This window comes from Jatropha curcas, chromosome 5 (genome assembly GCF_041381405.1).
Source record: "Jatropha curcas cultivar XTBG-Jc1 chromosome 5, XTBG_Jcur_1.0, whole genome shotgun sequence".
NCBI lineage: Eukaryota > Viridiplantae > Streptophyta > Magnoliopsida > Malpighiales > Euphorbiaceae > Jatropha > Jatropha curcas.
Window position 1 is genome coordinate 3,399,882 of NC_143155.1, and position 20,302 is coordinate 3,420,183.

At 33.3% G+C, this 20,302-nt stretch overlaps 3 protein-coding genes across 4 annotated transcripts; 2 read left to right on the forward strand and 1 right to left on the reverse strand.

Moving 5' to 3' along the window:
* Positions 1-4,266: 4,266 nt before the first annotated feature.
* On the reverse strand, positions 4,267-7,833 carry LOC149496084 (Tetratricopeptide repeat (TPR)-like superfamily protein). Of its 2 annotated transcripts, none has more exons than XM_089721727.1 (5): positions 7,683-7,833; positions 7,360-7,458; positions 6,047-7,203; positions 5,765-5,949; positions 4,267-4,790 (listed from the first exon to the last, which is right to left on the reverse strand). In XM_089721727.1, the coding sequence occupies exons 2-3, from the start codon at positions 7,456-7,458 to the stop codon at positions 6,148-6,150; spliced, it is 1,155 nt and encodes a 384-aa protein (XP_089577853.1). In that variant the 5' UTR covers positions 7,683-7,833; the 3' UTR covers positions 4,267-4,790; positions 5,765-5,949; positions 6,047-6,147. The 2 variants fall into 2 exon arrangements, with proteins under 2 accessions (XP_089577853.1, XP_089577854.1); XM_089721728.1 differs by having other exon boundaries at positions 6,047-7,181; positions 7,683-7,808.
* Positions 7,834-7,903: 70 nt separating this feature from the next.
* Positions 7,904-12,993, forward strand: APEM9 (3-phosphoinositide-dependent protein kinase-1). Its single transcript, XM_089721729.1, has 6 exons — positions 7,904-8,057; positions 8,151-8,327; positions 9,635-9,712; positions 10,976-11,261; positions 12,219-12,580; positions 12,700-12,993. The coding sequence occupies exons 1-6, from the start codon at positions 7,996-7,998 to the stop codon at positions 12,827-12,829; spliced, it is 1,095 nt and encodes a 364-aa protein (XP_089577855.1). The 5' UTR covers positions 7,904-7,995; the 3' UTR covers positions 12,830-12,993.
* A 1,437-nt stretch (positions 12,994-14,430) lies between these two features.
* LOC105628947 (carbamoyl phosphate synthase small chain, chloroplastic) lies at positions 14,431-19,182 on the forward strand. Its single transcript, XM_089721965.1, has 10 exons — positions 14,431-14,662; positions 15,464-15,596; positions 16,675-16,763; positions 16,848-16,908; positions 17,019-17,086; positions 17,209-17,337; positions 17,422-17,528; positions 17,622-17,969; positions 18,353-18,518; positions 18,804-19,182. The coding sequence occupies exons 1-10, from the start codon at positions 14,524-14,526 to the stop codon at positions 18,851-18,853; spliced, it is 1,290 nt and encodes a 429-aa protein (XP_089578091.1). The 5' UTR covers positions 14,431-14,523; the 3' UTR covers positions 18,854-19,182.
* The last annotated feature ends 1,120 nt before the right edge of the window (positions 19,183-20,302 follow it).

Sequence of the window (20,302 nt, forward strand, 5' to 3'; positions counted from 1 at the left end):
AATAGGCAGAAGGAACCTTATTCCTTCCACTCATTAATTTTCAACAGTAAAAGTCAGGTTACTATATCAACAGTAAAAGTCAAGATTCGGTGGCAGACCAACCACTGTTCATCCACAGTAAAGGGCAAGATTCGGTGGCAGACCAACCATTATTCATCAACAGTAAAAGACAAACAGTAAAGATTCTTAATTTTCTTATAAATAGGGAGCCTCTCCCCTTGTGAAGGCAGGAGGTAGAAATAAGCCAAAAACATCTCTCTCTTAGAAGTCCCTCTCCCATTTTGATTCTCAGTTCATTGTAAGCAATCAAAGTTGGAGAAAGTCTAATTATAAAACCTTTGTACGTATAAAATATTGTGTTATATTTAGTATTTTGTATTTAAATAAAATTGTTTAAAGTTGTTATGTTAAGTTTGTTCGGTTAAGTCCGTGTTGACGGCACCTTTCTCTTCTCCCTCCACACTCTGACTTAATTCTGGGGATCCCAGATTAAGGTTGCAGGAACCTAAAACTTTCATATATAATGATATATATATATATATATATATATATATATATATATATATATATATATATATATATATACCAACAGGAGGCAACCCGGTCGTCTCCATCAAATAGAGATCATCAGGCGCTCAAAACAGGAGGCCACCCTGCGAGCTGCAATCAGATCTAAATTATCAAGTGCGCCCAAATAAAGAAACCAATCTGTGGTTAACGGTAACGGTAACGGTAGGTGCACACGAGGGCGTCGATCTCCCATTTACCCGGCTAATCATAATCAGGATCCATATAACGGTAACGGTCTCACAAACCCATGGTGACTCACTTCATCCCAATTCCACACAAACAAAGCACAGTAATATCACATCACAGATAATCAAGCACTTTTTAATATCAACAAATAGTGCATCACGATATGGCAATAATGCATGATAACATTTAGCTGTGAATGCATGAATGCAGGCGGATGAGGCAAATTATCTAACACTGCTCACAGTTCTTTATTGTCCTCTAAGGGGACTGCCTTTCTAACCGCATACTTCCAACCTTTGTCCTCGTATTTCGGAATTTTATAAACCTCTAAAATAAACAATAAAATTCTAAGTAAGAATTTTAATTTGAAAGATTCTATTTCATATTTGTTTATTAATTTTGGTTACCAGTCATTTAATTCACTTTTTAATTTAAGCTATATATATATTTATAGATATACATTGGGTTTCCTTATTTATATATATTTATTCTAATTTATTACCTTTAAATAAAACGTTTAATTATTTATTAAGTAATATTTTATAATAATACTAAGAAGAATACAAATATTAATCATACTAATAATAATATTGATAACGATAATAATTCTAGTCGGTATTTAATTTATTAAACTATATATATAAATTCGTTACTCTTATTTATTTATTTATTTGTTTATTTAGTAATTTAATGTTACATAATAATGATAATATTAGCAACATTAGTCAATGGTATAGTCCAATTATTTAATAATTCTCTTTTTCGAAAATTCCAACATTGCTCATTTCTACATATCGGACTGTCCTAATAATCATACATTTCAATATAATTGACTTATACCACCAATGTACTTTAATTGTTATTTTCCTTTTATAATTTAATTAACCATAATTAACAATATCGACGTATTAATTTGATTAATAATTTAAAATTTAAGCATTTTTATTTTCTGTGAAAGTCTTTATTATCATTTAACTACCTAGCAGTCCGATTCTATATTCGATGTTCATATACTTCAATTATCTGTATCTAAATTCATAAATCTCCAATTCTGACTAATTTAATTTATCTTATATTCACTTAATTAATTAATTCAAGTTTTGAAATTTATCTTATGTTCATATACTTCGTGATCCGCGCGAAGAGGAGATTATTCTGCCTCTCGAGTCTTCGCCGGAGCGTCGCCGGAGCGTCGCCGGACCACCGCTGTCGCCGCCGTGCACGGTAGCCGGAAAATTTAACCTTCACCAAAATTGACAAACAATACATCATTTTATTCGTTTCGATGAGAGGATTACTATTATGTATTCAAATCAAGGTGGGTGTGAACTATTTGGCCGGAAATTGACCGGAAAGGTTTGGGATACCCATTTTGGGTTTTCCGATTCCGGCTATTACAGTCGACGAGGAGGCCACCAAATGAAAGAGGAAGAAGAGAGGAGTCATTTGGTACTCACCTTGCGCCCTAGGCTTGCCTGAAACGGCGTGAATCGCCGGAAAAAGGTGTCGCTACGGTGGCCGAAACTTCAAGCTCTTCCCCTTCAAAATAGACGCAGTTTCAATTCAAGTCAAAGCCATATTCTTCTTCCTTGCGTTGAGTAGATGTTTTTAGGGTATCCATTTGCCAAATTTGGTGGCCGGGGGATGGAGATCGAAGGAGAGGAAGAGAGGGTCACGCGAAGAAGAAGAGGAACAGAAGGAAAGGAAAAGAAAGAAAAAGAAAGGAAAGTGGGCTGGGCCACTTCGGTTTGATTCGAACTGATTTGGTCTGATTTAGCGGTTTGGCCTTATTTTCTTTGGTTTTTGAGTTTTTCGCTCGGTTTTTCGATTATTCGTGTGGTTTCGACACATTTAATTGATTTTCGGGTTCGGTTTAATTTATTTAATTATTTTAGTTGGGTCATAAAACATCTCTTCAATTTACTTTCTAATAGTACAAACAATAATAATAACAATGATTTAATTTAGGATAATTAGTCTATATAGTAGAGTTCCATTTTATTTCATCGAAATTTCCGGACATTCTGTTTTTGGGCTTGGGCCCAATTTAAATTTGGGCTAAAGTTAGAATTGCTCGGTCTTAACGACCCATACTATCAAAAATTCGGATTTTTGATTTAATAAAAATTCTAAAGTTATGAAAATAAAAATTCGGGATATTTTAAATCTAATTTCTCATAATCTGGAAAAAAATTTATCAAACAAAATAACAATTTACTTATACATTTTAATTCAATGATAAAAGATGAAATTAATTAATTAAAAGAATATTATATAAATTTAATATTTCAATTATTTCATTCTAAAATCTTACTTGTATGTACTAACTAAATTCTAGTGTTGTTAGAAAATTTATAATTCATTTAATAGTATAGAGTTGAGATAAATAAGTACTTTGATGTACTATCTTGTTATGTTAGTATAAATTTTGAAGTGAATAGAAATAAACACTAAAAACTTTAAAAACACAAGATTTACGAAATATTGAAAAAACAATCTTGAAATTTTTATTAATTTAAAACGTATTTTAATAATATCATTACATAATTTATAAATTTCATTAATTATTAGAAGAAAGAAACTAAAACATTTTATTATTTAAAATAAGTTTAATGATATTATTGATTTAATTCATTATTAAACAATTAAATATATGATATTAAACAAATTGAAAAGTTTGATTACTTAAAATAATATTATTAATAATATTAATTCAATTAAGTATTAAAAAATGAATTCATAATCACAATAATTAATGCTATTAATTTAGTTTATATTTAGATAACTGAATTTATTTAAAAAAATATTAATGATATTAAATTTCAAGTCAATCAATGTCAATATTAAATTAAATAAAAATAGAAAATAATAAAAAAAATACCAATTCAACATGGACGATAATCTAATATTATGTTATTTAAGCCTTTACTTAATTTTAACAGAGAGAGTAATTGAACCGGAAGTTTGACTTAAACAAGTCAAATTTTATATGTTAGACTCATAAATTAAACCCCTATCGAGGGACTTTTCTCACAAAATCATATGAAAAGAGTGTATATATATATATATATATATATATGTTTTTCCATAAAAGAATAACATACAGTTTTATATGTTATTTTCCATAAAAATTTAAAAAAAAATTCATATTTCTACTAGGAAAGGTGTTCCCTACTCATTTTCTTAGTTTTGGAAAAACACAATTTGATTTGTAATTGTTATAAAAAAAAAAAAAAAAACAAACAAACTACAGTTTTCGCACTAAAATATATCAAATTTTATATTTTTGATATCTCTATTTAACAAATGAACACAACACTAGAAGTAATTTTTCTTCACATGGATACATAATTTCTGTTCTATCTAGGAAAAAAAAAAGGTGCAATTTATCTATTTAATCCTCGTACCATGAAAAAAAAAATTGAACAAAATAACAATTTGGCAACTAAAACTGTAATATTGAGAAATCTAGTCCAGTAAACAGGCACTATGAATTGTCAGAGCAGTTCATGATCATCATTATCAATAATAAATTTAGATTGCAAAATAATGACTACAAAGCCAAACCTAATAATGTACAGTATCAAACAAGAAGTAAAATACTTAGAGACAGCGAAAAAACAAAAAGCCCTGGATATGTGCATTTGTTTTTTTTCTGGATACGTGCATTTATCGATTGGTTATGGCATCAACTATTCGTTGAGCCTGCGGCAACTGTGCATACAAGCACAAACTGTGGGGTCAAACTGAAAAATAATACAAGAATACAAAAACTGAAAAAGAAGAAAAAATAAAAAATAAAAAGAAAAGAATTACTCCGGTGCTGAAGTCTGAAGTCTGCAACTCTCGATGATCACAATGCATCAGTCCTGACAAGCACTGAGCTTATTAATCACAATTTGAAAAGAAAAGAGTACATCTTCAAACATATCCATCAAGTTCTTAAGCACTAAGCACACTTGTTGCAATTCAAAGAGCAGCCTTTGTCCTCAAGATCCACGAATGTAGTCAACTGCTCTCAAACATTTTATTTGCTGCAGTAAGACAAGTAGTGTCACGACATGGGTTATTGAAAATGAAGAGGAAAAGACAACAAGGGAACAAGTGAAAAAGAAACGTATAGAGAACATCTCTACCATAAGAGATTAAGGTTAAGAAAAGGAGGAAAGATTTTCCCTGCAATAATTCCTACTAAAACAGCATTGAAATTCATTCAATGAAAAACTTTAGAAGGCGGCCAAATAGTCCTCTCAACAATTCCTACCCAAATTGCATTGAAGTTTAGCTCAAACAGAGTTCCCAAATGCTCAATTGAGAGCACAAAGCATGAGAAAGACTTTGGTCTCTCCCTCGACCCGATAGAAAAATGGGATCACTTATTATGGAATTGTTGAGACTGAAATGGAATGTTACAACTGAAATTGAATTGTACATCCAAATCATCAGAGAAATTATGTTAAAATGACCACCCGCAATTTTCAAAATCAAGGAAAACGCCAGAGAGAAACTTCCATCAAATTCCCACAAATTGCATCCAGAAAAGCTAATCAAAAACTGCCAAATCTGAAGTCAAGCAAACACAAAATCTACTTTTAAAACTCAAGTTCCCAACATATTCAGCCAAAACAAGATTCATCCACACATCTGTGTTCATATATCCCAGCCAAATCAGCACATCATGCTCTCAAAATTCAAGCATATGCAATAACAAATTTCATAAAAAGTCAGAAGAACTAGTTAAACTGAGGGAAAGCCTCAGGAAATCCACCAAGCTCAAAGCCTCAGGAACTCCACCAAACTCACTCACCCAAAGAGGAACAAAATAGCTCAAAAAACAATATCAACTACACCACTACTAAGCAACCAATGAGATCAGCAACAATCCAGCAAGTGATATTTAAAAAATTCACAAATCCACAACAAAGCGAGCAAATGATATCGGCACAAGTGAGCAACATCCACAAGGCAAAACATAAGACGAAATGAGATAAGGATACTTAAAACTGACCTGTTTCTTTAATTGGTTCCTGTTTATGGCATCCATATCTTAGATGTTTCATGTGCTTTCTCTTCAAGTTATTGCGGCACTTAATTCAATAATAATAGCTGCCTTTCATATAGGTTAAAATTAAACTCATCTCAGCAATGAGCTAGCTAAGCACCATGGAACAAGAATGATAATTGCATGTAGGCCTGAAACGAGGGCAGAATAGTTAAATTCTAGGATAATTTCTGCTGAAAGAATTCATAATAAAATGAAGATATGGTAGCAAGAAGTTTAGATACATACCATTATTCAGTCAGAGACATTTCTACAATTTGCATGATGTGCAAATGGTCTCAGTGCTTTACTAAGCAGTTATGCCAAAAAACTATAGACTTTTGTGTGCTTTACTTTCTGCCTTTTCGTTTGAAATCACCTGGACCAGCCAGATTTGGAAGAGATGCATTCATCTCCTCCAAAAGGGCCATCGCCAACTCCATCTTTCCCATTTTCTTTGAACTATTGATTAGCGATCGATATATATAGATTGATGGATGGACCTGCTTCATCTTCATCTCACTGAAGAGTCTCAATGATTCCTCAATCTTCCCTAATCGGCCCAAACCATGAATTAATGCAGTATATGTTAGCAAATCTGGTTCAATTCCACTCTCACCCATTTCCTTTATGTATACCAAACACAATTCCAACCTTCCTGCCTTCTGCAAGTGGTTTAATAATGTATTGTAAGATATAAAATCTGGGATAATTCCTGCTTCCTTCATGGAACCAAATTCATGGAGCATTTCATCTATTCTCTCTGCACGACCTAAAATATCCAAAACAGTGTTATGCGTGACCAAATCTGGTTTACATCTCAACTCCTTCATTCGATCAAATATCAGTAGGGCTTTGTCAAACTGCCTAGATTCAGCAAAGGCGAAGATGATTCTATTTATAACCAGAGTACTTCTCGGATATGCAAGCTCAGATACTTCTTTTACAAGTCTCAATAACAGGACATGATCATTATTATTTACAAAACCCTTGGCAAGATTAAAATAGGAAGTTGAAGGCAAAGATCTATAAGACATTACTAGATCCCTGAAAACCTGGGACAAAATTTCAATGTTATTTCTTTCTCCCGCTGCTGCTAAAACAATATTATAAGCATCAGGGCCAAGGAAGATGTTTTTATTCCACAAAGATTGCAGCACTCTAGCAGCAATAGAAATATCTCCAGCTTTGCATAGATTCTCAATATAAGCAGCACAAATTTTTGCTGTGGACTTCGGTGCATTTTCAATGGCTGAAAAAATCTGATTCAAGTTTCTTTCTAAAACCTCCTCTTCATCTAGAGATGCCTGGCTTGCAATTAGCTTATAATTGACAATAATTTCAGTAATTCCCATAACAAGAGGAGAGATCCAAGTGGAAGCAACTGGGATGGATATCATACAACTCTGTATTAGAGGTATAATCATCAATTTTTTCAATTAAAAAAAACATAAAGAAAGAAAACAACATCAAACAAACTCCCTAGTCTCGAGTCGCAAACAATAACAATTCCTAAAAATTTACAATAATAGAAAAGAGGGTGAGAGAAAAGTAATTATTACCTTCCTAGGAAAAACATGAATTCTCTGAGGAGCCATGAAGAGAATCCTAGAGAAAAAGAAGGGTCTGCCTCTTTCCAGAATGCCAACCAAAGTCCTCATCTGGTTAAGGGTCAATCCAGATAATCATAAATTACACTTAAAATACCCCAGAAAAGAAAATCATGCATATCCATAATCAAACTCAAGCTTCCAACTAGTTAAATAAGCTTCAAACATATTACTTAACAACAGATTTGTGCTTATTATTATTACACGGGCATTTGCAAATTCATTTAGCACATAAAATAAACAAATAATTATTTGGAAATGACAGATTTTTGTACCTCAACTTCGCCTCCGTCGCCGGAATTTGAAATAGCCGGCCAATGTTTATGGCCGTGCTAGTAACTAGGCAAGTTCAAGTGGGCGCCGCAGGAACTAGTAGCGAGAGCGGAGAAAAGAACAATGCTAGGCTAGAGAAAGAGGGAAGAAAACTGAAGGAATTTAATTAATTGAGGGTGGATCGCTCCAATAACTATTTGGGCTTTGGGCCCAAGTTGGACTGGGCTCAATAAAGAACGGAGCTTTCTTCTTCTGCTTCTTCTCCTTCATATTCTACGTTCTCTGAAAGGGAATAGTAAGCCAGAGAAAGAGAAGATGGAAATGGCTGCCATGGATTCAATCCCTGCAATTTGGGAACAAATTGAACGTTCAGAGAGGTAATTCTCTTTCTTTCTTGGATTCTTGTGTCTGAATTCGAGAACCCATTATGTGGATTTTAATTTCATTTTAATTTGATATGATATTTACAGTTACCTTGTTGCCTCTATGTATGAGGAGGCTGCATCAGTAGCTACCTCGGTTTTGAAGAGAATATGTCACAACAACAACAACAACTTGCCCAGTGGAAGTGAGGAGGGCTTTGAGTTGTACGACATGAAGGTATCGGCTGGTATGGTGTTGGTTCAGTCCTTGAACCAACTGGGCAGGTACCTATTTCTTAGTAATCTTGCTAATGCGTCAAGTTTCTTCTCTTTTTTTTTTTTTTTAAAGTTTTTGTTACATGTTTTATGCAAATGGTACAATTATTGGGGCTGCAACTACGGAAAGGTGCAAGTTTGAGTCTTTCTAAAGTCTCCTTATAGAACCTTTCCTACTCTGAAGGGACAATGGATTGGTTATCGTTTCCTTATGCTGTTCACTATGGAAAATACTTATTTTTGGTGGATATTTGAATGTAATTATTGCAAATTTCGGGATTAGGAGCTTACAGTATTGTGTCTATCTGCAACTGCAAGGTATTTGCAATTCAATGTTTGAAGAATGGGAAAAGAAATTAATTATTTCCAACTTTTATTCAATAGTCATGGTAGGCTAGTAACTAAATAAAAATGTAATTCCAACTTAAAAAAGATTTCTTTAGATGCTAATGGAGCAAACATATATTATGCTAATGATGTTGCTGGATATATTTTGGTGAGAGGTGATAAATTAATTGAGAGAAGTAATTTAGCTTTATATTTGGCAATTGGTAGTTTTCAGGTACACACAATTTTGTTCTTTTCAAATTTCAATTATGAATATATAGTTATTTCCCCTAGTTAATCATTATGACCTAGGCACCTAGTTGTTTTTTATTTTTATTTTTCGGAAGCTAGTTCAATTAAGTCGTTTTGATGACCCATCTGTAATTTGTCTAGTTAATTATTCGAGTCCAGAATGGCAATTTCAACTATCTTTGATGCTTATTTCAATTGATAGCAATCATTGCTTTCGTTGATCTGATTCACCCATTTCTTAAAAAATATGTCTATGTGGCCATCATATGGTGTTGCTTTCTCTTCCCATTGCATGATTTCTAGTATCTTCCTTTGCATTTCAGCATTCAGCGAAATGATTATGTTGCTACTGATCAAGTTAGACAGATTACAAAAGGTTGGTCATTAGTGCAAATTTAGCAAATGAAGATGTACAATTAGATTAGAAGCCCTTGTAAGAAAGCCTGAGGAACTGGTTAGATGGCTTAGCTAGGAATGTAGTTGCAGAACTAAAATGATAAATGGTGCAGGATGATATCTTATTCAAGGTACAAAGTCTATCATTCATCATAACTTCACAGAGATGTGGCCCTTTCTGTGTCCTCTTTTATAAGGATTCCCATAACGAATAAAAGAAGCAAAAACTTCTTATAACAGTATTCTAAGTGTCAGATTTGCATGGCACATAGAAATGAACATATGCGAAGCTAAATGGAAATATCAAATTGTAACAAAATGAACTATTTGCTTTTCTGCAGGGCATCTGACATTTTGAATGAGCTCAAAGCACTTTTCATTTCTGCAGATGCTATCCCTGTTCAAGTTCTTCGCACTGGGTACTCTTACTTGTTTGACTCATTACCTTTTTACTATTTCATATTTAGTTGGGAGAATCATTTAAAAATGTGAGAAAGGCATTTTGTTTCACATTCGCAGTGGTTTTCTGATACTTGATTTGTTTATTTACAAATAAAAATTTTCACTGTTTCATTCAAGACAGCTGTGGTTAGATGATCTTAGTGCAATGTTTTGTGCATAAGAATGTATATCTTTTGGTTCCATTAAAAAGTCAGTCATTGTTCCTACTTGTCGATGCTGAAGTTATCCCTAAAAAAGGTGAAAAGGAACATTTAGGAGATAGCAGAAATGTGAACAAAACACCTCTTAAGAATCAATGATGCTTAATTTTTCTTTAAAGACATATTTACTTCTTTATTTCCTTCTATTAAAATTACTATGCTGCTTCCACAATTCTTTTTCTCATATTCCTCCTTCCTCTTTTTCTTCCTTGTTACACTAAACACATAGGTAAGACCTAGAACTCTTAAGGCCTTAATGAAGAGATCAAAGATTTAGAAAGTAAGAGACTCTAAGATCAGAAATCACCTAGGAATGAGTATTATAAAACTTGTTAAAAGTTTTCCTCACTTCCTTTCAATTGCACCAAAAAAGAGAAGGCATAGTCAGGCCACTGAAAAGCACTGAACTTTCTAATTCTTAATAATGAGCTCTCCAACTAAAGGTGTGTTCTACTAAACCCCTGAACTATTTGATTTAGTGACATTAAGTTTTAATTTTACTACAGTAAAATAATATTTCTTAATTACCAAGTTTTTAAGCAGTTAGGTATCAACTCCTATGCACATATGAACAAGAGTATTGGCATAGATAGTGTGTAAATGTCATACGTTGTTACCTGAGACTATGGAGTTTATTGCTTGAAAGTTGAAAGATCTTGATCTTTCCAAGGACTTGTTTTGCTTTGGCCTTCAAAAGGACAGCTCACTGTTGAAAACCTCCCAAAGTTTTTCTTCTTTTTTTTTCTTTTTTTTAAAAAAAAAATAAAAATTAAAAAAATAAAAAAAGAAAACCCTAAGTTCAGGAAACCTCTATTGTGTTTTCCAGTATACTGCTAGGCATGCATTGAACCTTAAGAATATTTGACCAACACTTCTTTTTTCTTTTATGTTTCCATTTCTGTCATGGAATATTATTGTGGATAATTAATTATAAATTATTGAAAGGTATAGTGATGAAAAAGGTAATTCCTATGGATATGGGTGCAAGAATATCCATTTTATATGATTTTCATTTGTCAGGGCATGCTTTAAGATTTCACAAGGTTCATCATCAGGCGTTCGAGAGTTTCTCGAGGAGTTCCTTAGCAAGTGGCATTTTGTGGATGGAGAACATTATGTTCTTGTTGGTTCACAAGTAGCTGCCAGTGAGCAGCAAGAATGTGATGATAGGAATATTTTGGGGGTTGATGAATATGTGGCGATTGTTGAAATCTATGCTGTGACACTTCTTGGAAAATCTTCGAAAGATTTGGACCTTGCAATTTCTTGGGTTGAGAAAGCTGCATTACCTGAGGAAAGACGACAGGTAATTTTACACTTTGCATTTTTGTTGGTGTCAGCCACTTTTATTGCTTGATTGGAGTGATTTCTGTGCACATGTTCACATCTAGTCCTTTATGAGTACATTTATATATTTATGATGACTATTGGTGCATTCATAGATAGACACTTGAACTATGCAGGTGATTGTTTAAGACTTGTTGAAAATAGAAAAATGACATTAAAATATTATTTGACCTGCATAAAAGGGTGTGTTAATAGAATCTTTATCAATCTGTATTACCCTAGTTATTACTATGAATGACGATAACTGTAACTGTTGATATTCATACTTTTTTTTTTCCAAATTTTACCAATTATAAAGTATCTATTTTATCTCTAAATTCTTTGAAATATTGGCCTAAAGTTAATTATGTGCTTATTTGCTAAACAACTGTACTACCTCTGGCACCATCACTGGCCAGTGCAAGTACTGCCATACCAATACTGCAGCTGGGACATGCTTAAAATCAATGAAAATTGTAGTAACTTGTTATTCACAACAAAATTTCAAATGCAGAGCTGTGAACTCAATAGTGAAATTTTGTAAACAAGAATTGTTGTAAAAAATGCAAGTTGACTCCAACAATTTTACGGCCTTGTTAGAATAAACATGTCAATGATTTGAGACACAAACACTAAATCAAGTAAAATCAAGTTAAACTCTTGTTTTGAATAATAGAATCATTATAGTTTTATGAGTGTAGAAGGTAAAATAAATCTAATGGTTTTATGATTTTATCTAGAAGCAGCACTGAGATATATATATATATATATATATATATATATATAAAATATATCCATTATTTTATCTTTTGCATGGAATACTTAAATACTGTATACTTTAGCTGTATGTTGTTCCATTGATTAGAGAGGTCTGTGCTCATGCGCACTTTTAGTAGCACTCTATACTATCTTGTTATTTTGCTATGTCTTCTCCTAGGAACTTTTGAGAAGATTACACTCCATGTACTCTGCCAAAGCCACCAATCCAACACAACGCACGTCAGTTTTGCCAGCTCATCATAACCATGAAGCTCCTGGTCCATCATCAAAAGAATTCATTGTTTCTGATAGATCTTCAGAAGTTTCAAAAACCAGTTACCTGCCTAGTGAGGAGCACTTTACAAAAGATTCAATTTTGAAATATTCCAGGCGTGTAGACCCATGTTTCTGGTGGTTCCGTACTATCAATTTGAAGTTTGGTAATTTTCGATTGGCCATAACCAACAGGAAGATTTTGCTGGGATGCTTGATGTTTGTTATGTATTATGTTCTCAGAAGGAAACAAACTAATTTAAAGGGGTAAGATTTGTTCTTCCTGCTGTCTATCATCCGTTTCTTTATTGTCACAACTTAAAATTTAAACATTTAAGTTCTGTTTGTTTCGTGTCCTAGAAGTTTTGATATATCTTACATTTCAGGATTATTAGGAGACAAGTTTTATCCATAAAGAAGGCTTTGGTGGACTTGTGGCAGCTCACATTTTCATACCAAGTGAACCCCCTTGCTGCTGTTCAACCTCTTCCTGCTGTGACCCGAGGAAGCCGGTGATGATTGTAAACAAAACTTTTAGTCTTTTACATGTTGTTCTGGCCCTTGGTCTTTTGTTTTTTTTTTAAAAAAAATATTCACTTACAAAAATAAAGTTTTAAAAGTAATGAAGATAAAACAAAATTATATTCCAAATAAATTAGTCTCTCAATTTTGGAAATCAATCTCTCGTCAGTTGATGGATATTAAATATCACCTTCTTCAAACATGTACTTTTTTAAATGTGGATGAATAATAGGATTTTGAATTTTTTTTTTTTTTCTTTTTTCATTCAGCCGATGGGTAATAAACCCAATTGTACCTTTTGTATGTGTGTGTATATATATATATATATATCAACAATATATATGTATACTTCAATTAACACATTGCAATACCAATTACTTCTTTTATCAAACGGGTTGGTATTGGCCGTAGAAGGATCGAATTGTATCCGAAGAACAGGGGAATACAAAAAAGTAATAAGAGAGGCACACAGACCAATCAATCGTATCGGTCAAGCTAGCCGGGCAGATTCAATAGCTGCATTCGATGTGTTCGGATAAGGGAAAACTCCAGAGATTGCTTTGCAAGTAAGATCCTTGCGTTGACCCTTTTGAAGAGTCCTATTTTAGAAGGCCAGTCTTATGATTGTATTAACACAAATATATTTGTATGGTGCATATATATATATATATATATATCAATTCAAAATGCAGACAGAGTTTTGTACAATAATCAATAAAAATAACTCATCTGAAATTTAGAAATCTGTAGAAATCCGTAGCCAATATCGATGGAGAAGAAGACGAGAAATGGAATCAAATGGACTGTAAAATAGTTTAGGAAGAATAAAATATAAACAGAATCAAATGCAGAAAGAAGAACAAAGAGAAAAAGAATAGAAAAAAGAACAGATGAAAGAAGATGAAAATGAAAATAAAATCATAGAACATAAATCGATTTTTCGGTGAAGAACACAAGTGAAACGAAAATGAAATCGTAGAAGAGGGTCATAAGCTTGTACCTAATTGACTTTGTTGTTGAATGCTCTATTTTCCTTCTCTGAGGGTTTTAGTATATTTTATTTTTCCTTTTTGGTAGCAAATATAAGTAATTAATCGTTAAAAGGGAAAATAAATATAGTGCCAATAATGCAAAATATATTCAAAAATTTAAACAAATTTTCATTATATCCAAATATAATTTTACAAAAATTTATATTTAGAAAAATGATTGTCCTTAAAACTCAATTTAACAAACTCATGCACCAACTCCTTATATAAATCTCTACCCTCATCTGTAACCTAGCAACAAGAAATAATAAATAGCGGAAATATAACCTAGCGAGAAATAATAACAAAATTTTAATTTTTCTGTATATATAAAGTTAATGCAAGATACATGTGGCATTGCAGTGAAGAACTTTTATGTTGCTTGGCAATAGTAATTATTTGCAAACAAAGAACAAGAATAACTACAAAACTAAAAGAACAAATAGTTTTGATTTTTGATCATTCACTTTTCAATAAATTTATTAAATTTTATGCCATATTAATAAAAAAAATTTAGTAATTTACAAGAACAGGGCTAAAAATGAGATTATAAGCAGCAAAGAATCAGAAATATCATTAAAAAAAAAAAAAACAAAAGAGAGAGAGAGAGAGTAATATACAAAACCCTAAAGTTCCTGCAGCGAAAGGCGGACAGAGACCATGGACGTTGCAGTGACGAATACATGGAAGTCCAAATTTGCTTCGACGTTAACTAACGTCCCGAAACCGAAAAAGGCAGCTTTGAGAATTTTCACCATTCGTTGCTCTTCTCCTGTCTCTTCCGACGGTGCTGCCACTGGTAGAAATGCCATTCTCTCTCCTTACCTTTCATTCCCAGTTCATATTCTTGTACATGAAATCTGCAAAGAATTGTTTTTGGCTTAGCTTGAATTTTCTACTTAAGTAATAACATTTCTATATGATGTTTATGTGGAAGGCCTGGGAGCGATATTAATTACATATAAAAATGTCTAATTTACTCATCTAAACTGATTTCTTTGATCATGTACATTCCTTGAACTGGATTACCAGTGCCCTGAGTTCCTAATTGCTGTCAAGAATTGGAATGTTTTAAGTTTTGTGAAGTTTTCCCTAATTCATATTTTAACTAATAGAGCATTTTTATTACAAGTTTTGCCATTGTGTAATTGGCCTCAAAAATGGAAAATGAGGTGGTGTAACTACCAGATAATATGTGGATTTTATTTCATTGCAAAAGAAACAGTTCAGCGTCAATATAAATAGAGAAAAATAGAACATGTCGAATATTTAGAGATTTATGTACTTGTTCAGAACGGTTTGAATATATTTTAACTTGGGTTTTAGGGTCTGATCAGCACATTGATCCAAGTGGTTCCTGGTTTTTCCTTTTTAATTGTTTGGAAGCTCTAGTTATTCTGTTTTCCAGAACATTGTTCATTAGTAACTTATTTTTTTCAAATATAAATATGTATATTTTCTGATGCTTAGCCTTTTTTTTTTTTTTTTTTTTTTTTGTTATTTGTTGAATTTACTTATTTCTGTTGATTTTCCACCCAAAAAGGACAAAAATTGGACTTAGTTAAGATCGACCTGATGGAACTTTGTTGCTGAGCCTTAGGTTTGGCAGAGAGGCCTTGGAAAACTTCCGATGCTAGACTTGTACTTGAAGATGGGTCAATTTGGAGGGCCAAGTCATTTGGTGCCACGGGAACCCAAGTGGGTGAGGTGGTATTCAATACATCTTTGACAGGGTAAGATGAACTAACATGGTTTAGCATCATATCTTATATCTGCTAGCTAACATGTAGAGAAGGTAGAAGAGGCTTTTCTTTTGGTATTCTTATGTTTTCTTATGTGCTAGCAAGTTGTTGTGATGGCATGCTTACTGCTTAGCTTGCTACAAAGTACATTTAATTTTACTGTCACACCAACTTTTACATCCTCATCTCATGTCACAGTTAGATGTTTACATCCTCAAATTTTCCTTGTCCACCCCTGTGGCCTTGGTACCTGGGAATCAGTTCTTGATATTCTCAATGACCAATGTTGACATAATGACCTTGGTGCATGCATGTAATCCGAGGTCAACATGCTGCCAAAACTTGGGGTCTTTCATGCACCATTATTTCTTACTTGACCTTATTCATCTGTGCAAGAAATGGATGCACATGCACTTGCATTTAGAGGGAGAAAGGGATTTGAAATGAGGGTTAGAGTAAGAAGCTAGTTTCAGAATGGGGAAGAAGGCGGACTGTTACACTTTGGGCCTTGTGACCTCTACTTTTAATTGTTCTTCAACTTCTTGAACGGTGGATGTTCTGAAATTTTTAGTGCAAGGAGCTCCATATGATGGGCATTGGACTTACTCATCCACACAATAAAAGTCCCCCTAGCAGTTGCCTTGATTTGCTTTTTTCTTCACCACTGTCATCCTTTTTGCTCATCGAGGACAGTGTTTATGGACTTCTTTAGTGTAGCATGTCGCTGTCATGTAACACGGAATAAAAAACATAGTGAAGCAGACAAATGAATAAAAATATTAGCAATAACAATGCATATAAATATCTTCTTCAAGTTGCTTCCGATTCTTGCTTCCTTTTTGGCCGAGTTTGTGTGCCTTAAGAGTTTTATTGTTGAACAAGTATAACAGCCATGTGCATTCTGATACTCTAGACCTGTGCAAGAGCCCAATGCAACATTAACCACATTTTGCAATTTATATGTGATGTATTAAACAATAAAGTTATGGTTGTTGAATTGAACTGGTTAAGTTGCATGGGAGTCAATCTTGGAGTCTAATTTAACTACTCTTATTTACTCATGTGGCAGGTATCAAGAAATTCTTACAGATCCTAGTTACGCTGGCCAATTTGTTTTGATGACAAATCCACATATTGGAAACACTGGAGTAAATTTTGGTGGGTCAAATGCCATTTCAAACCATGGCTTAATATGTAAAATATCTAGTATTGGAATCTAATTTTGATGCCTTTGATTGCCAGATGATGAAGAGTCAAGGCAATGTTTCCTTGCTGGTTTGGTGATCAGGAGCTTAAGTATCAGGTATTCTTTCGCCTTCCCCTGCTTTGTTAGTAGAATGCGTCTTCACTTTGCCTATGACTATTGATGTCTGCTTATTGCATCTGTTAAAGTTTCTGATCACTGTATTTCAGTACTTCAAATTGGAGATGTACCAAAACCATTGGTGATTATTTAGCAGAGCGGAACATCATGGGGATATGTAAGCTAAATTCTAGTGCTGATTGTTTATTATGTGTTCTATGTTGTAATTAGGTGTTTTTGTGCCAATGAACTTTAGTTGTCTGAAACTCTAATTCCCGAGTTCAATTCTTTCTATCACAGATGATGTTGATACACGTGCAATCACTCGCAGATTGAGACAAGATGGAAGCCTTATTGGTGTATTGAGCACAGAAGATTCCAAGACAGATGAGGAACTTCTGCAAATGTCTAAATCATGGGACATTGTTGGTAAGAAAGAGATTATGCAGCTTGATATAGTTGCAAATATTGTAGAGGACTAAAAGTTCTAATTTAATTGGTTCATTTTTGCAGGTGTTGATTTGATAAGTGATGTCTCTTGCACATCCCCTTATGAATGGATTGATCAAACAAACCCAGAATGGGATTTTAACTCTAAAGGAAGTGGAGAGGTCTACCATGTTAGTATCACTATTTTAAGTTTATTTTAAGCTGAATAAATCTCTATCTAAAATTTGCTCTTACACTTGTTGACATATCTTTCTGAATTGAAGGTTGTTGCGTACGATTTTGGGATCAAGCATAATATACTGAGGCGCTTAGCCTCTTATGGCTGTAAAATCACTGTGGTTCCTTCAAAGTGGCCTGCCCTAGAAACTCTAAAGTTGAAGCCAGATGGAGTTCTTTTCAGCAATGGCCCTGGAGACCCATCTGCAGTTCCTTATGCTGTTCAAACAGTCAAGGAATTACTAGGGAAGGTTCCTGTTTTTGGAATTTGCATGGGCCATCAATTGCTTGGTCAGGCGTTGGGTGGTAAAACATTTAAAATGAAGTTTGGCCACCATGGAGGAAATCATCCAGTTCGTAATGTTCGGCAAAACCGTGTTGAGATTAGTGCTCAGGTGAGTTCATCTATTAAAAGTTTCAATATGCTTCAAACAAACTTTTGAGCTGTGCTAGGTGAATACTTGAAGTCATCGAAAGGGGTGGAGTTGGAACAAAGGATTAAATTTTACTGATACTATACAGTAAAGTAAAAGATGGACTTGGATTTGAGTTGTTATCAAAAATCTGATTTCATTATATGTTTACCATGCATGTTAAATTACTGCTAATAAAAGCGAAAGCATACTGGGGATAGTCATATTATAATGCAGTCGAACTAGAATTTGGTAATGAAGCTCTCGCTGTTGCACATTTGAATGTTTTTACTTGCACACGTATTTGAATTCCAAACTTATTGCTTTCTGCCAAATTTTCAGTTTTGAAATTCTTGACATTGCAGAATCACAACTACGCAGTTGACCCAGCATCACTTCCTGAGGGTGTGGAAGTGACTTATATCAATCTGAATGATGGAAGCTGTGCTGGTCTTGCTTATCCGGCACTAAACATCATGTCACTTCAATACCACCCTGAGGCATCCCCTGGCCCTCACGATTCAGATACTGGTAAAATGAGATTTTCCCACTTTTCCCTCTTCTGTGTGAAATGCTATTTCTCTTTTCATATTTTAGTTTATAAAGGTATACTGTCAGAGTATGCTAAATGTCTGACAGCTGAAAGAAAGAAGAATTTATTGGTGAATGAGTGTCTCTTTACTATTTCTTTCAGCTTTTTAATGATGTTGTTGGTCCTTTTTCCCAGTTCATATATTTGTGCATATACATGTGTTATGAATTATATCGCATAGAGTGTCTTCCACGATGGTGAAATATGATTTCTTTTTACTGCAGCGTTTGGGGAATTTGTAGATCTAATGAAGCAAGCGAAGCAAAAGGCTTGAGATGAGATAGTTTTGCTTGAAGTGAGCTTTGCCGGTATTTTCATGCTGTCGATATTGCTAAAACATGCAAGATAAAGTTAGTCATGGGCATCTTGGCATCAGTTGCTGGAGGTGTCTGTTAAATAGTTGAGATGGTTTATAAATTCGTGTCGTTCTCTTAAGTTATGCAGTTTTGGTTAACCGCTGATGATATGTGACTATTATGGATTGGTTGGATTCCATTTGTAGTTTATCATAAATTTGCATTCTGTAATGTCTCATGTTTGATACAGTGGTAGTTGGCTAAATCATCAAAAATACCCCAAACTTTGTGGGTAGTTTTAACTCTACCTTAAATCTAACTTTTTTCTTCTAGTATTATGAATTTCAATTTTAATTATAACAGCACTCTAATTTAAAGCTATATCCAATTTAATGAATAAAATATTATTTTTTGATGATATCTTAAAAACAAACCTCAAAATCAAATCAAAGAAACTTAAAAGAACAAAGCAACTGAAATAAAGAAATATTAGAAATTAAAACAAGAAAGAAGATGAATCTGAGAAGAAGAGATGGTGAATAGAAGACTTGAAGGAAAATGAATCTGAAAAGAAGAGATGGTGAATAGATGATCTGAAGGAGAAAAGAGGAAAAGATGATTTGAAGGAGAAGAAGAGGAAAAAGAAAAAGAGAGAGAAAGATAAAATAAAAAATTCAATTATAAAGTAAAGGGCATTTTTATCTTTTAAATACCAATTAATGGTAAAAAGTTCATAAAATGAATGGAAGGACTAAAAAGTATAATGGAACTGATATATAAAGATATTTTAATATATTTAAAAAAAAAAACGGAGAATCCCTAATGAATTACGCATTATGTAGGGATATTATAGTAATTATTCCTTATTTACTATTTGATTCTATATATTTACATAATTTTGAGGTTCCTAATGTCAATTTTGTTAAGTGTAGTTGCAAATTTAATCGATGAATGATTATCTGATATGTTAAAATGTATTCTGATTACAAACAAGTGTTGGGATGAATTGTTCGGCGCTCTTTAAGTGAAATTGTAGATTTCATTATCATGGATAGAGCAAATGTTGCGGAGTATAGTGACAATTATTAAATAGAAATAAATCAAAACTCAATAATGTTGCACCAACAGGAGACCCAAAAGATTTACGTGGTTCGGCGAAGCCTACATCCATGAGCGAAGGAGACAAAATCCATCAATGATAGTGAAAGAACAAATATAAACGGAAAATAACATTCAAATCCCTAAACCTAAATATATACTTGAAATCTCACAATGTTTTCTCGCTTATAAATTGTACCAGTAATTAATATGATCAAAATTATCGTTCCTAAACTAAGAGCAGAAAATGATATATATTTGTCTCTCGCACTATGTTTCACCCAAGCTCTCCACTTCACTGCGTGACTTCTGTCTTCCCAAGCCTTGTA

What these genes read in the sequence shown, in the direction of transcription:
- LOC149496084 (XM_089721727.1), bottom strand. Translation starts at nt 7,458, where the DNA reads ATGAGGACTTTGGTTGGCATTCTGGAAAGAGGCAGACCCTTCTTTTTC. An exon ending in TTCATGTTTTTCCTAGGAAG is followed by an intron (nt 7,204 to 7,359) that starts GTAATAATTACT and finishes CCTCTAATACAG; the next exon opens with AGTTGTATGATATCCATCCC.
- APEM9 (XM_089721729.1), top strand. Translation starts at nt 7,996, where the DNA reads ATGGAAATGGCTGCCATGGATTCAATCCCTGCAATTTGGGAACAAATT. An exon ending in CAAATTGAACGTTCAGAGAG is followed by an intron (nt 8,058 to 8,150) that starts GTAATTCTCTTT and finishes TGATATTTACAG; the next exon opens with TTACCTTGTTGCCTCTATGT. An exon ending in AAACAAACTAATTTAAAGGG is followed by an intron (nt 12,581 to 12,699) that starts GTAAGATTTGTT and finishes CTTACATTTCAG; the next exon opens with GATTATTAGGAGACAAGTTT.
- LOC105628947 (XM_089721965.1), top strand. Translation starts at nt 14,524, where the DNA reads ATGGACGTTGCAGTGACGAATACATGGAAGTCCAAATTTGCTTCGACG. An exon ending in ATCAGGAGCTTAAGTATCAG is followed by an intron (nt 16,909 to 17,018) that starts GTATTCTTTCGC and finishes ACTGTATTTCAG; the next exon opens with TACTTCAAATTGGAGATGTA. An exon ending in CCCTCACGATTCAGATACTG is followed by an intron (nt 18,519 to 18,803) that starts GTAAAATGAGAT and finishes TTTTTACTGCAG; the next exon opens with CGTTTGGGGAATTTGTAGAT.